General features: G+C 36.3%; 3 protein-coding genes across 5 annotated transcripts; 1 reads left to right on the forward strand and 2 right to left on the reverse strand.

Annotated features, from left to right (window-relative positions):
• Positions 1-968: 968 nt before the first annotated feature.
• Positions 969-2,606, reverse strand: LOC147792599 (uncharacterized). Its single transcript, XM_087123817.1, has 3 exons — positions 2,396-2,606; positions 1,701-1,748; positions 969-1,598 (listed from the first exon to the last, which is right to left on the reverse strand). Exons 1-3 carry the CDS (start codon positions 2,483-2,485, stop codon positions 1,236-1,238), a joined length of 501 nt encoding a protein of 166 aa, XP_086979943.1. The 5' UTR covers positions 2,486-2,606; the 3' UTR covers positions 969-1,235.
• Positions 2,607-4,199: 1,593 nt separating this feature from the next.
• On the forward strand, positions 4,200-7,591 carry LOC147792600 (uncharacterized). The gene is made up of 9 exons (XM_087124209.1): positions 4,200-4,575; positions 4,656-4,842; positions 5,300-5,433; positions 5,504-5,616; positions 5,690-5,933; positions 6,039-6,191; positions 7,005-7,084; positions 7,168-7,217; positions 7,290-7,591. Exons 1-9 carry the CDS (start codon positions 4,216-4,218, stop codon positions 7,427-7,429), a joined length of 1,461 nt encoding a protein of 486 aa, XP_086980335.1. The 5' UTR covers positions 4,200-4,215; the 3' UTR covers positions 7,430-7,591.
• Positions 7,592-9,114: 1,523 nt separating this feature from the next.
• On the reverse strand, positions 9,115-12,779 carry LOC111794904 (uncharacterized). 3 transcript variants are annotated; one of them, XM_087123816.1, is made up of 5 exons: positions 12,328-12,779; positions 10,696-11,685; positions 9,962-10,009; positions 9,817-9,862; positions 9,503-9,743 (listed from the first exon to the last, which is right to left on the reverse strand). In XM_087123816.1, exons 1-5 carry the CDS (start codon positions 12,526-12,528, stop codon positions 9,640-9,642), a joined length of 1,389 nt encoding a protein of 462 aa, XP_086979942.1. In that variant the 5' UTR covers positions 12,529-12,779; the 3' UTR covers positions 9,503-9,639. The 3 variants fall into 3 exon arrangements, with proteins under 3 accessions (XP_086979940.1, XP_086979941.1, XP_086979942.1); XM_087123814.1 differs by having other exon boundaries at positions 9,115-9,862; positions 12,328-12,777; XM_087123815.1 differs by having other exon boundaries at positions 9,115-9,862; positions 10,696-11,675; positions 12,328-12,485.
• Between the last annotated feature and the right edge of the window lie 2,261 nt (positions 12,780-15,040).

Genomic DNA, 15,040 nt, shown 5'->3' on the forward strand with positions numbered 1-15,040 from the left:
ATTATCGAAGTGCTCTACTCAAGAGTCATCCTACGAGGATCCATAAACCCTTATGTCAAAGAAAATGATAACTTTTTGAAAAAAAAAAAAAAGGTAGTTTGCTAAGTTCGGTCAAGTCAACAAGATTAAGAATCCGAGGGTTTTCAAATTTTCATCGATGTGCCAACATTTTCATGTGTTTATAAGTTAAATACGGTGATAAATGAAAAATTAGTATTTCTGTTATGTGTTAGAAAAAAGGGTTAAAAATATCAACAAAATAGATCTAATATTAATAATAATTGTATTTGGCAAGTTTTTGAATTCTCACTTTTGTGTCCAATAGATCCACAACTGTAAAAAATATCACATAAATTAGCGTATTACGTCGCTCAAGTTTTCGAGCATACGTCGATATCGTCTACGAAATCTGAAATTCACATCACTGATTTGTTCACTGGGTTAGAACAAGTGTCGCACTGTCGCTTTTCCGCTACTGCAAAAGTGCGATTGTGACAATGGACAAGTCTATTACCAGCTTCTACATGACCAAGGTCTAGCTCCAATTCTGCTTCGACAAGGTCGGAAACCGAGGCCATCTCCATGACAGGTTTCAAGGGTCAAGAATACGATTAGGTTATGGACTTGCAGTCGTCTTCAACCTCGGCCTCCCCACATGATTATCTTTAGGGAAGCGTCGTATTCGTATGGCCTGAAATTTTCCCAGCTGCCCAGTCTCTCCGGCACTCGACCAGATGCTCATTTCATTGATTGAGCCAAATATCCTCCATCCCCTTTTGAGCCGCCCGATTATATTATATCTGAAAAGTTTTAATATCTAAAAAAAAAGTTCACTTTAAAATAGAAAACCGGGTAGTGGCAAACATTACAATAAACAAAATGGCAAGAATATAGCACCAAAAATATATTTTATATTTGTTCAAGGTTTTAGGAAGAAATTCTTATGGAGAAAGTTGGAGACATGGAAATAATGGTAGTTTGTAAAGATATGCAAACCATACTCGAACGCGCACTCTGTCAAAACAATCCTCTGTTTGAAGTTGCTCGAGATGGGCCTACGAAAGTCGGTCTACCCTCTCCAAGCACAAGATGATGATTGCTTCGGATAACATGTAGGACAACGCTGAATCCATGTCGTTCATGAATATGTTTCCAACTCCGATGGAAACCTGAGCTACAAACCAGGATTATACTGCACGAAACATAGCCTGAAATTGCGTACGTTGCGTTTCTAGTCATGTCTGTTTCGACGACATCGATTTCGAAGTTCCATCAATAGCTATGTTTCCCATTCCAATCTCCATAGCTTCTCTCTCGTCCTTCTCGCTTATTTTAGTTAAAGCATTCTGATCTTTGGGCTGATTTTGATGGGTTGATACAGAAGATTCAAGAATTCTTCTGACAGAACTCAACCACAGATGGCTGAGACATTGTGCTGCTGTTGGTCTCTTTTCAGGTGCAAAATCCAATAAATGAACAAGAAAGTCAGCCATGTCATTAGCATCTTGCTCGCTCAAATCATACTTCTCATTCAACACCTTATTAAGAGGCCAAAAGCGGTTGAAGTAGTCCCTTGAATAGCGGCCACCTAATGCAATCTTTTTCGGATATTTTAAGAAACAACAACATATAAATAAGGGAAACTTTTTCAAATAAATATAATAAAGACAACATGATATTTATAAGTATGTAAACGTTACCTTGCGAGGCATCACTCCAAGAAGCTCCATCATCGATGCGAAATGATCCTGAAAGAAGAGAAGGTCCATGTAATAAGCTGATACTCAAAGCAAAGTCTTGTTTTCCTGTTCCCAGGACACGTATACAAGTGATGTCGACATGATATACATATAGTTATTTTAAAAAAAAAAAAAAACAAACAAACAAAAACAAGAAACAAGTACCATATGTATACAATCACTATCCTACGAGCTAAGGGGAATACGATTAGCTGAGATAATAGCCACATTATATTAAAAAGTCGGAAAAAAAAGCATCAAGTTAAAAGCAAATTATTCACCTCGCATATCAAGTGTACGACGTGGTTGAAATTAAATTGAGCCTCCTCAACCAATTAACCAAACAAAAAACAACCAACCAAATATTTCAGTATCATGCCGCTCTTACGGCTACAGCAAAAGAAACGTGTCAAAGAATAAAATTATAACTCATTGAAAACTCTCAAACGATCAACAATAGCAAAAAAATAAAAACTTTTCAGCATTGTTTCCAAACGATTGAAAATGTGGGACTTTACTATGAGTAGAAACAATGCTTCCCAAGGGGAGGTGAGACTCAATTAACAAATGTTCCACGTTAAGAATTAACGAGTATAAGAAGAAGAAAAATAATCATAATGATAAAAGAAGAAGAACAAAAAAGGCTCTGAACATACCTCATCCCTTTCATAGTTGTCACCACTGTGTGGACGAAAGAGAACATCACCAGTGGCCAGCTCAAAACAAATGCAAGCAAATGACCACATATCTGCTGGAGTCGAATATTTAGATCCAAGAATAACCTCGGGACACCTATACTGCCGTGTCTGAATATCATTCGTAAATTGCTTGTACGTCCAGCATGCATTCCCAAAATCAACCGGCTTGCACTTATATGTAATCTCTATTATTGATTAATCTAGCGAGAATAAATACGATGAGTGGATTTAGAAACCTTATTCGAGGAATTTTGAGAATGATAAAACTTACTTTGCTAATTCCACGTCCAAAAACACTTTTATGTTTATTTTCTCTAAGTCCTTTGCTCGTAATAGCCATTTAATTTATGGTTGAAGTATATACTTTTCTTAATCGTAAGACTACATAAACCCAAATTTATGAAGCCCAAAATAAATTGTTTCTATTACCTAATGTTTTTGTGAAATGAAATGCACAAAATTTTTGCCAACTCCAGAATTCTTTTAGTACTCTCATGCAAGCGTGTCCAAAGGTCATTGTCTCTCTAGGGGGCTCGTCCACCGAAGTTGGAGCAATTGCTAATCCTTGTTGCCACATGTCACTATTCTCCACCGTCGATCCTCGTTTGAATACGCTAGCCATTCCAGCACCACCACCGTCGATGCCACAAACAACCTTGTTAACTGACAATAAGACACGTGCAATACATCTTGGTTTCAACTTAGTTGCACTTAAATTCTTAAGTTTTCAAATTCGAAATATTAATTCTTATTTTACTTTAAAAAATTAAGATTAAATATTTTTAATGAAAAAATCCCTATCACAAAATACCTTTTTCTAGTTATTAAGGGAAAAAAATATATTTTCTCAGATCTTAAAAAATAAAATATCTACTTTCAAATCCACGTACTAAAATTATTTAAAAAGAAAATGTATATATCAACCTGTCAGTATCAAGTCACTTCAAGATATGAACTTAATGTTTTTCCAAAAGACTTTTTCAATGCCACAAACATGGACCAAAGGTTTGATTGGTGCTGAATTTTCCATCCACTTTCTAAGCTTTAGCTTCCTATCTTCTTCAAAACCGACAAAACTTGATAATTAGAAAATCTAATCAATCCAACCTAATTTATACGGTTTTAAATAAATAAAATTTTATAGATTGAATTAGTTTATTGGTTCTCCTGAAACTCGATTTGGTTGCACTAAACCAACTCGAATTTATTATAAATTTTAAAATATACATTTTTATTTACGATCGAGTTATATATATATATATACACACACACACACACACACACACACGTGTATTTAGTTGTCCAAACAATCGAAATCCATTCAACTCAAAATCTTTATTGTATTATTTAATAAATGTTGTTGGGTTGAAAATTTTACAATACCAACAGTTAGATTAGATCTAAAAAATATCTCAACCAACTGGATCCAACTCAACCAAGGAACATCCCTAACCGACACATCAAGATATTAAGATTAGAAGTTTTATTCAGGAAGACACTATTCTAAAACTAGGAATCTTGAGCTGATTTTAGCATTAGGAAAAGCAAATTTTTGATAAGGACAACAGCTTCATTGCATATTCAGGAATGAAGCTGTTGAAGAATCTCTTTATTTGGCATAAACCTCTGTAACTCAACCATTCAAATGCCTTTCATTAGGCGCCTTGACCTAGCTTACGAACCGCTGGTTCGAGACCCGAACCCGTGAACCGCTCAACTTTTTGTTATATAAAGGAGCTGTTTGTTTGTGAAGATCAAGCCAAACCAAACACTTTGTCATGATGTTTCTTCCTTGCTTACTTCTCATCCTTTCAGCCTGTGTTTCTGCAACACAGTACAGGATCCCAAGGCTTAGTATAATAGACAGAGATTCTGAAGCTCTGTCCTTGCCTCTTTCGGATGATTTTAAGACATTTTATTACAACCAAACGTTGGATCACTTCAATTATAGGTCTGAAAGCTACACGACGTTCGCTCATAGATATATAATCAATTTTAAGTATTGGGGCGGCGCAAATTCCAGCGCTCCCATTCTTGCCTACTTGGGAGCTGAAGGTCCACTCGATAAAGATTTGAACGTTGTAGGATTCTTGACTGATAATGCTGCTCAATTTGGGGCTCTTCTTGTTTATATTGAGGTAAGAGCTTTCATGTTCTTGTGTGGTTCATATTTAATGCTTTGGAGGGTTTATATGATTTTGTTTTGTTTTGTTGTTAGCATCGTTATTATGGGCAATCGATACCCTTTGGATCAAGGGAGGTAGCATTGAAGAATGCAAGCACTTTAGGCTATTTCAACTCTGCTCAAGCAATAGCAGATTATGCTGATGTTCTTATTCATGTTAAAAAGACGTTGCATGCTAAATATTCTCCTGTGATTGTTCTTGGTGGATCATATGGTGGAAGTAAGTCGGTTCTCGTTTAAAATTGTGAGATTTCACGTTGGTTAGAAATGGGAATGAAGCACTTCTTACAAGGGTGTGGAAACGAATCGTTAGTAGATGTGTTTTAAAACCGTGAGGCTCATGACGATACGTAACGGGCCAAAACAGACAATATCTACTAGCGATGGCCTTGGGTTGTTACAAATGGTATCAGAGCTAGACACTGAGTAGCGTGCTAGGGAGGACATTGGGCCTCCAAGAGGGGTGGATTGTGAGATCCCACATCGGTTGTTGAGGGGAACGAAACATTTCCTATAAGGGTGTGGAAGCCTCTCTCTAGCAAACGCGTTTTAAAACCGTGAGGCTAACGACGATACGTAACGTGCAAAGCGAACAATATCTACTAGCGGTTACAAAAATCTTCAAACTCTATATAAGAGAACATGTTTTTTGTTTTGTTTTGTTTTGTTGGGAATAGTGTTGGCTGCATGGTTTCGTCTCAAATATCCTCATATGGCCCTTGGAGCTCTTGCTTCTTCAGCTCCAATCCTTTACTTCGACGATATCACGCCACATAATGCATACTATTCCATTGCCACTAAGGATTTCAGAGTAAGACCCTTAAATAACAATGCATCCTTTTGAACTTTTTAAACACACAAAAATGTGAATGAATTTGCAGGAAGTTAGTGAAAGTTGCTATGAAACCATTCGGGATTCCTGGTCCACGATTGAAACAATTGCTTCCAAGCCGGATGGTCTTTCCATTCTTAGCAAAGAGTTCAAAAGCTGCAGGTATTAAAATTCATTGCTTCTCATATCCAAAGTTAATGAAGTTTGTGCTTTAAATCGGTTGTTCTTGTTTTAGTCCTCTGGAGAACTTCTTTCAGCTGAAAGACTACTTGTGGACTACGTATATCGCCGCAGCCCAATACAACCGCCCACCAAGATATCCGGTCACTAGAATCTGTGATGCCATTGATGGAGCTTCATCTGAAAGTGGAATTGTTGGCAAAATTGCTGCAGGGGTGTTTGCTTATAAAGGAAATCTATCCTGCTACAAGATTCAGCCTGGAGATGAGACTGAGACCGATGTGGGATGGAGGTGGCAGGTAATCTTTTTATTTTACGAATACCGATGTGGGATGCATTGAACTTTAAAAAGGTTCATTTTTTAGGACGTTTTAAGAAGCTTTTGTGTTGTGTGTGTAACTCAGAGGTGCAGTGAAATGGTGATGCAATTAAGCACAGGCAATGATACTATGTTTCCAGCATACGATTTTGAGCTTGGAAGCTTCATAGATTACTGCAATAAGTTATACGGTGTGTCTCCGAGGCCTCACTGGGTCACCACCTATTATGGAGGCCATGTATGCACTTCAACCGCCTCTCTCTTTTTCTTTATTTTCTTTATTGAACGTATTGTAACCGCCTAAATCTACCGTAGATATTGTCTTTTTTGGACTTTCTCTCTCAGGCTTCCCCTCAAAGTTTTTAAAACTACACCTTATAAAGTGTTTTGTTCTCCTCCCCAACCAATGTGGGATCTCATAATGCACCTCCTCCCCGGGGCCAGCGTCCTCGTTGGCACTCGTTCCCTTCTCTAATCAATGTGGGACTCCACAAACCACTCCACCCTCGAGGCCCAGCGTCCTCGCTGGCACTCGTTCCCTTCTCCAATCGATGTGAGATCTCACAATCTACCCCTCGAAGCCCAGCGTCCTTACTGGCACATCACCTCGTATCCACCCCCTTGGGGACCCACCACTAGCAGATATCGTCCTCTTAGGGTTTTCCCTCAAGATTTTTATACTAGAGAGGTTTCCACACCCTTATAAAGAATGCTTTTTTTTTCTCCTCATCAATTGATATAGGATCTCACAATCCACCCCCCTCGGGACCCAGCGTCCTTGTTGACACACCGCCTCGTGTCCACCCCCCTTCAGGGCTCAGCCTCCTCGCTGGCACATCACCCAGTGTCTGGTTCTGCTATCATCTGTAACAGCCCAACCCCACCGCTAACATATATTATTCTCTTTGAGCTTTCCCTTTCAAGCTTCCCTTCAAGGTTTCTAAAACGCGTCTACTGAGGAGAGGTTTCCACACCCGTATAAAGAATAGTTCATTCTCCTCCCCAACCGACGTAGAATCTCACAATTTCTTTGTCTCCCTTCAAATTTCAGGACATAAAACTCATCCTTAAGAGATTTGGCAGCAACATCATTTTCTCCAATGGACTCAAAGACCCTTATAGCAGCGGCGGGTAAACAAAAACCAAACCTCCAACATTTATTACACATAAAAAACAATCAACTTTACTTCAACTCTCTCTTTTTGTGAATGCAGAGTGTTGCATAACTTATCCGGCAGTCTCCTTGCAATCCATACGCCTAATGGTTTGATTCAGACTCATAAATTCTAACTTCAAAGCTTTGTTCTTTCGAGCTGACATGTTTTGAACTTTTCAGGATCTCATTGTTTGGACATTTTACGAGCAAATGAAACGGATCCACAGTGGTTGGTGGAACAAAGAGAGACAGAGGTTAACATCATTAAAGGATGGATCAGTAAGTACTATGCTGATCTTGGCAGTCTAAAAAATATATAAACACATAATGATGATGAAACACTATAGACAGGATATGAAAATCATCCTGACATGTATGCCACTGAAGATGAATTTACGAACTTGTATTGATGTTAGTGTTGAAAACGTCCATTGAATAGCTAAAGCATACTACTAACAAATATTGTCAGCTTTGACTCGTTACGTATCGTCGTTAGCTTCACGGTTTTAAAACACATATGTTAGGAAGAAGTTTCCACAGTCTTATCAGTTATGTTTTGTTTCCCTTTACCATTAACGTGGGATCTCACAATCCACCCCCTTGGGAGTCCAGCATTCTCGTTGGCACACCGCCCAATGTCTAGCTTTGATACCATTTGTAACAGCCCAAGCCCACTGCTAGAAGATATTATCCGCTTTGGCCCGTTACGTATCACCATCAGCCTCACTATTTTTTAACACGTCTACTAGGGAGAGGTTTCCACACCCTTATAAAGAATTCTTCATTTCCCTCTCCAACCGATATGAGATTTCACAATCCATCATTAACACTTAAAATATATGAACTTGAACGTTCTCCTAGATACAAACTTGAAAGTTCACGAACAGTTGAATCGTTCAATAATAACCCCTAAAGAGAAAGGTGGATGTTTTGGTGCTTTTCTCGTCTTCTTTGAAGTTGTATGAAAAGAAAAACGGGCCGAAGGAAGGGGCTTAGAACTTTATGACACCCTCACAAAGTGGTTTCAACAGCATACACCAAAACCATTATTGAAGTGCTCCACTTCTCATTATCACTACAAGTGGCTTACACAATAGCCATCCCACTGGGATTCATAAACCATTATGTCAAAGAATATAGCCCGTCCCCAAATGGTCCATTCTTCTTCGCTTCAAATCATCAAGATTTTCAACAAGAATAAGAATACGGGGTTTCCAAATTTTCATCGATGTGCCAACATTTTCATGTGTTTATAAGTTCAACACGGTGATAAATGAAAAATTAGTATTTATATTATGTCTTAAAAAAATGGTTAAAAATATCAATAAAAAAATAGATCTAATATTAATAATAATTCTAGTTGGTAAGTTTTTTAATTCTCACTTTTGTGTCTAATAGATCCACAATTTTAAAAAATATCAAATAAATTAGCGTATTACCTCGCTCAAGTTTTCTAGAGTATTCCTCTCAAACATGACTTGAGGTTCGAGCCATACGTCGATATCGTCCACAAAATCTGAAATTCACATCAATGATTTGTTCACCGAGTTAGAACAAGTGTCGCACAGTTGCTATCCTGCAAAAGTGCGATTGTGACAATGGACAAGTCCATTACCAGCTTCTACATGTTCAAGGTCTGGCTCCAATTCCGATTCTACATGTTCAAGGTCTGGCTCCAATTCCGCTTCTATAAGGTCAAAATCCAAGGCCAACTCCATGACAGGTTTCAACGGTCAAGAATACGATTAGGTTATGGACTTGCAGTCGTCTTCAACCTCAACTTTCCCACATGATTGTATTTAGGGAAGTGTCGTATTGTATGGCCTGAAATTTTTCCAACTGCCCAGTCTCTCCGGCACTCGACTAGATGCTCATTTTGTTGATTGAGTCCGGTATCCTCCATCCCTACATCTGAAAAGTTTTAATATCTAGAAGAAAAAAAAATCATTTTCAAATAGAAAACCCAATATGAGCAAACATTACCATAAACAAAAGGGCAAGAATCTAGCACCAAAAATATATTTTAGATCTGTTCAAAGTTTCATGAAGAAATTCTGATCCAGAAAATTGTGCTACAAGAGACCTCGAAATAATAGTAGTTTGTAAAGATATGCAAACCATACTCGAACGCACTCTCTGTCAAAACAATCCACTGTTCAAAGTTGCTCGAGATGGGCCTACGAAAGCTGGTCTACCCTCTCCAAGCACAATATGATGATTGCTTCAGATAGCATGTAGGACAACGCTGAATCCATGCCGTTCATGAATATGTTTCCAACTCCGATGGAAACCTGAGCTACAAACCGAGACTATACTGCACGAAACATAGCCTGAAATCGCTTACGTTGCGTGTCTAGTCATGTCTGTTTCGACGACGTCGATTTCGAAGTTCCATCAATAGCTATGTTTCCCATTCCAATCTCCATAGCTTCTCTCTCGTCCTTCTCGCTTATTTTAGTTGAAGCGTTCTGATCTTTGGGCTGATTTTGATGGGTCGATTCAGAAGATTCAAGAATTCTTGGGACAGAACTCAACCACGGATGGCTGAGACATTGTGCCGCTGTTGGTCTCTTTTCAGGTGCAAAATCCAATAAATGAACAAGAAAGTCAGCCATGTCATTAGCATCTTGCTCGCTGAAATCATACTTCTCAGTCAACACCTTATTAAGAGGCCAAAAGCGCAATTGACGAATATGCCTCAACTCACCATATTTGTTGAAGTAGTCCCTTGAATAGCGGCCACCTAATGCAATCTGTGCCAGATATTTTAAGAAACAACATATAAATAAGTGAAACTTTTTCAAATGAATATAATAAAGACAACGTGGTATTCAAAAGTATGTAAACATTACCTTGCGAGGCATCACTCCAAGAAGCTCCATCATCAATGCGAAATGATCCTGAAAATAAAATAAATAGTAGAAATTACAATTTCTAGAAGAGAACGTCCATGTCATAAGCTGATACTCATAGCAAAGTCTTGTTTTGTTGTTCCCAGAACACGTATATCAGTGGTGTCGACATGATATACAATAGTTATTTTTAAAAAAATAAGAAACAAGTATCATACGTATACTATCACTATCCTACAAGTACCATACGTATACAATCACTATCCTACAAGCTAAGGGGAATACAATAAGCTAAGATAATAGCCCCATTATATTAAAATGCCGGAAAAAAGCAAAATTTTTATATTTCAAATTCACCACGCGTGTATGACATGGTTGAAATTAAATTGAGCCTCCTCAATCAATTAACCAAACAAAAAAACAACCAATCAAATATTTCAGTGTCAGATAAACTTCCACATCATGCTGCTCTTACCGCTACAAGAGAAGAAACGTGTCAAAGAATAAAATTATAACTCAGAAAACTTTCAAATGATGAACAATAGCAAAAAAAAAAAAACAAAAAAAAAATCAGCATGGTTTTCGAACTATTGAAAATGTGGGACTAGAAACAATGCTTCCCAAGGGGAGGTGAGACTCAATTAACAAATGTTCCACATTAAGAATTAACGAGTATGAGAAGAAAAATAATCATAACGATAAAAGAAGAAGAACAAAAAAGGCTCTGAACATACCTCATCCCTTTCATAGTTGTCACCACTGTGTGGATCAAAGAGAACATCACCAGTGGCCAACTCAAAACAAATGCAAGCAAATGACCACATATCTGCTGGAGTCGAATATTTAGATCCAAGAATAACCTCGGGACACCTATACTGCCGTGTCTGAATATCATTAGTAAATTGCTTGTATGTCCAGCATGCATTCCCAAAATCAACCAGCTTGCACTTAAGATCAGCAGCTGCTAGCAGTCTCTTCCTTGTTTCATGGCTCCTTCTCCTCTGATCTTTCTTCCCTTGGCTAGCATCCTTTAAATCATCAGCATTTGTTATACCGCCATCATTTACAGAACCATCTTTACATACTTTGGCTGTACCCCCATTTTGTTTAACTCCATTATCAAAATCTCCTATTCTAGCTCTCGTAGAGTCTTCTTCATTTATATCTTCTTCAACAGGTTCCTCCGCCGAACGCCCCTGTGCTGCCTTCTTAGCTTTTTTCCTTATCTTCTTTTTCTGGTTCTTGGTAAGATCCCCGCCGTAACTCTTAACATCCTTTAAAGCATCAGAACTAGTCGAAGTTTTATTCTTGTTGTTTGGAAGGATGAGAGGATTGCCCGATTTTCGAGGATCTTTAGATGGATCAATCATAGATGAAAGCAATACATTCTCTGGCTTCAAATCAGTATGTATAATAGAAAGTTTGCTGTGCAAGTAATCTAATCCCACTAAAATATGAAAGCAAATTTCCTTCACCATGTGTAGATGAATCCCTCTGTAATCGGCATATTTAATAAGGGTCAATAAGTTGTCCCCTAGATACTCAAAAACCATACAAACATGCAGCCCATTTGGGCCAGAATGCTTAAAATGATCCAAAAGCTTCACAACACACTTCTTGTCTTCTATATCTCCCTCTGCTATCTGCTTAAGAATCTTAATCTCATCCAACGCAGCTTCAGTGTAATGCTGAGCACTCTTTTGAATTTTCAAAGCTACATAACGCTACAAACAATGAATACAAAAAACTGAGTAATGAACACAAATATCACATGCTTGGCTTGGCTTTCAGCATATAATAACCAAACCGTGTAAATAACAATTGAATCAGCTGTAAACAGAGCACCTCGCAAAGGAAAATTAGTGAAACAAAAGAAAAACGATGTAAAATTAGCAAGAGCTCAACAAATAAAGCACAACAGCTACCAACAAAATTCATTTCAAAACTCAACTCTGAATCTTCAAAACAAACCTCCATGTGATGAGGACCAATCCTGCTCCTTTCCATAAGAAGGAAGGCAGGGATATAATCCTTTCCCGTGCGTTACTTATTGGGAAACAACACGGCAGAATTCTCATTTTAAACTCTTCTTCTAGTATTCAACTCCAAAAATCCTACCAACTCTTTTCAATACAAAAGGAAAAATGGCTTTCAGTTCCTAGGCAGTAATCCAATGTGTATTCAACATTCTTTTCATAGAATCAGAGTGAACTGCCCTCAACTAAAAGGTGAGAGGTTTAAATCCCCACCCAAACGTTGTTAAAGTAAGCAAAGAAAATCTCTCCTAAAGGTCGCTTTCCTTCCAATTCCTCACTCGTGACTGAGAAAAATAAAAACAAGAACTCCAAATTGCGAAAAACCCATACCGATTTCTGTGTGTCCCATGCCAACCACACAGTAGAAAAATGACCCCAGCCGAGCTTGCTTTGAACAACATAGCACCCATTCTTAAAAGTATCCCCAACACGAACCGCATGATATCCTCCTCGCCTATAATCTTCAGTCCCTTCATCCTCCGATTTATAATCACTTTCATCGCTCCGATCGCCGTTCCGAGCCTCCGCCATTAACGAAACAAATGAAGATTAAAAATATATATAATAACAAAAAATTGTAGGAGATCAAACAAACACTGATATCCTTGGCAAAATAAGGATATTTCAGAGGTAAATCTGAAGGAGAAACTGAGCTAGGGTTTAGGTCGTGCTGTCGCGACAACCGCGATTAGGGTTTATTCGGTGCGTACCTTCTGCCGGGAAAGAGGAAAACATAGAAATTAATAAGAAGAGAGTAACAGATGATTGGATTGGACTGTCGTGAATACAAGTGTACGACTCGGGTTAGTTTATCATTGCACCAATATTTGTAGCGTATAATTTAATCAATTTCATTAATTCCTTTAATTTATTTATCCATTATTATCAAATAGTTTCAACTCTCATAATTATATGGTATATTATCATTATCGTATCGCTATCATAATTTTAATATTAATCATTTAATCATTTAAATATGTAGATAAATGAGTTATTACGATATTGGGCTTTCTTAATAAATTATTAAATATTTCATAACCAATAAATAAAAATATAAAAATCACCAATATCTCCCACTTTTACACGTCATAAATGATAATATATTTGATCTCAAAAAATCCCACTGAATTTTAAATTCTGTGGTTAAATAAAAAAAAATTTTAAAAAATCTTTTTTCGGTTTGTTTTGTTGTCCACGTCCCTTAAATGGGCCGGTCACTTATTCTACGAATTGGGCCGGCCCATTTAGCAGGCTAACCAACCTATTTATCGTTATTATTGTTATTTTTTATTTTAAATTACAAATTTTCTGACCGTCTATTATTGGAAGCTACGAAACGTCGTCGTTGCTTCGCCTCAAAACCAGCTTACTTTACGCGGATTTTAATTTTTTATTTTGTCGTTATTGTTAATTTATATCTATTAATTCCAAAAAAAAAAATATATATATATATATATATATATATATATATATTATTTTCTCTTCCTTAAATTATCTATTTTTTAAAAATAAATTATCTTTGACCTCAAAATAGGTGTTTTAATGTTTTTATTATTATTTATTCCACGTCATTTACAAGTGAGTTGTAAGCTATGAGCTCAAATTATTTAGCTTGCATTAAAATAATGGTAAACGAAATTAAGTAAATAAAAAGTTTGAAAATTCCATGCACTATTTCAATTTTAAACCTAACGCATGGAAAGACATGGGATATTTTGCCGTAGTTATATATATATATATATATATATATATATATATATATATTATTTTAAAATTTATAAATAAAATTATTAAGTCAATATTTAATAAATTTATCGAAAATAAATAAAATATATTATAGAGAGTGGGGCCCACATGTTATGCTTTAAGATTGGAGAATGTGTGGGAATTGAAGCCGACCAAAGAAAGTAAAATTTGAAATGATTTAGCATTGGGTTTTGCCAAAGTAAACTGTAACTTTTCAGATTTTGCCAAAGTAAAAATATTATTTCATCCATTTATTTAGTTCACTAAACTAATTATTTATTTTCCAATAAGAAAATATATTAATTTAAATTATAAAATATGGTCTCCGTCCCATATGTTTTATATTATGTTAACTTTTGAATTTTGAATTTTAGTTAATTTATTCAAAAGAATTATTTATTTTTAAAAGTATTTATAAATTTAATTTTCGACCCAATGATTATTAAACAATACGTAAATAGTAAAGTTAGTCTTTGAACTATAAAGTATACCAAACGTAGGATTTAGTTTATTAAACTTTTAAAATTTATACCTTAATGTTTTATAATTCATTAATAAAAATATTAATATATTTTACTGACCAATTTCATTATTCAATAGAATGTCAATCTCTCTTTTGATCTTTCCAATTTTTTATCTTTATTATTAACATGGTATTAGAGTCATGTCCTAAACTTAGGCATGTCAATAGAATTCTCAAATATGAAACAGAGTATTGTGAGCTTCGAATGTGTAGTCTAAAGTGTCAAACAAAGGGTGTACTTTGTTTGAGGGCTTTAGAGAAAGGAGTCGAGCCTTAATTATGGGGAGGCTTATAGTGTACTTTGTTCGATGGGAGGATTGTTGAGGATTTTTGAGAATTATTGGGAGTGAATCCCACGTTGGTTAATTTAGGGAATGATCATGGTTTATAAGTAAAGGAATACATCTCTATTGGTATAAGGCCATTTGGGAAAGCCCAAAACAAAGCTACGAGAACTTATGCTCAAAGTGGACAATATCATACTATGGTAAAGATCTGTGATTCCTAACAATTACAAGTTCTCATCGAGAAGGAATTATTATTTTTTTATTCAAATAAAGTATATAAAAAGGGAAAGGGAAGGGAAAAAAAATCACTCAAAACTTAGCAACTAAGAAACAACGACTTGGACCTACCCCTTGAAGGGCCCACGTCACTCTTAACTTTTTTTTTTTTTTTTTTTTTTTTTTTTTTTTTTTTTTTTGTATGTATGTTCAATCATCCACCACACAACCAACTTGTTTCTACATCAAACCTAGTCATTTGGTTCAACCT

The sequence above is a fragment of the Cucurbita pepo genome, chromosome 5 (genome assembly GCF_057944985.1).
Source record: "Cucurbita pepo subsp. pepo isolate OVF chromosome 5, ASM5794498v1, whole genome shotgun sequence".
Lineage (NCBI taxonomy): Eukaryota > Viridiplantae > Streptophyta > Magnoliopsida > Cucurbitales > Cucurbitaceae > Cucurbita > Cucurbita pepo.

Coding starts and splice junctions, on each gene's coding strand:
- LOC147792599 (XM_087123817.1), bottom strand. CDS start 2,485: ATGTGGTCATTTGCTTGCATTTGTTTTGAGCTGGCCACTGGTGATGTT. Junction 1,749..2,395: donor ACAACTATGAAAGGGATGAG/GTATGTTCAGAG, acceptor CTCTTCTTTCAG/GATCATTTCGCATCGATGAT. Junction 1,599..1,700: donor TTGGAGTGATGCCTCGCAAG/GTAACGTTTACA, acceptor TATCCGAAAAAG/ATTGCATTAGGTGGCCGCTA.
- LOC147792600 (XM_087124209.1), top strand. CDS start 4,216: ATGATGTTTCTTCCTTGCTTACTTCTCATCCTTTCAGCCTGTGTTTCT. Junction 5,434..5,503: donor TTGCCACTAAGGATTTCAGA/GTAAGACCCTTA, acceptor ATGAATTTGCAG/GAAGTTAGTGAAAGTTGCTA. Junction 5,617..5,689: donor AAAGAGTTCAAAAGCTGCAG/GTATTAAAATTC, acceptor TTCTTGTTTTAG/TCCTCTGGAGAACTTCTTTC.
- LOC111794904 (XM_087123814.1), bottom strand. CDS start 12,528: ATGGCGGAGGCTCGGAACGGCGATCGGAGCGATGAAAGTGATTATAAA. Junction 11,686..12,327: donor CATGGGACACACAGAAATCG/GTATGGGTTTTT, acceptor CATTGTTTGTAG/CGTTATGTAGCTTTGAAAAT. Junction 10,010..10,695: donor ACAACTATGAAAGGGATGAG/GTATGTTCAGAG, acceptor TTTTATTTTCAG/GATCATTTCGCATTGATGAT.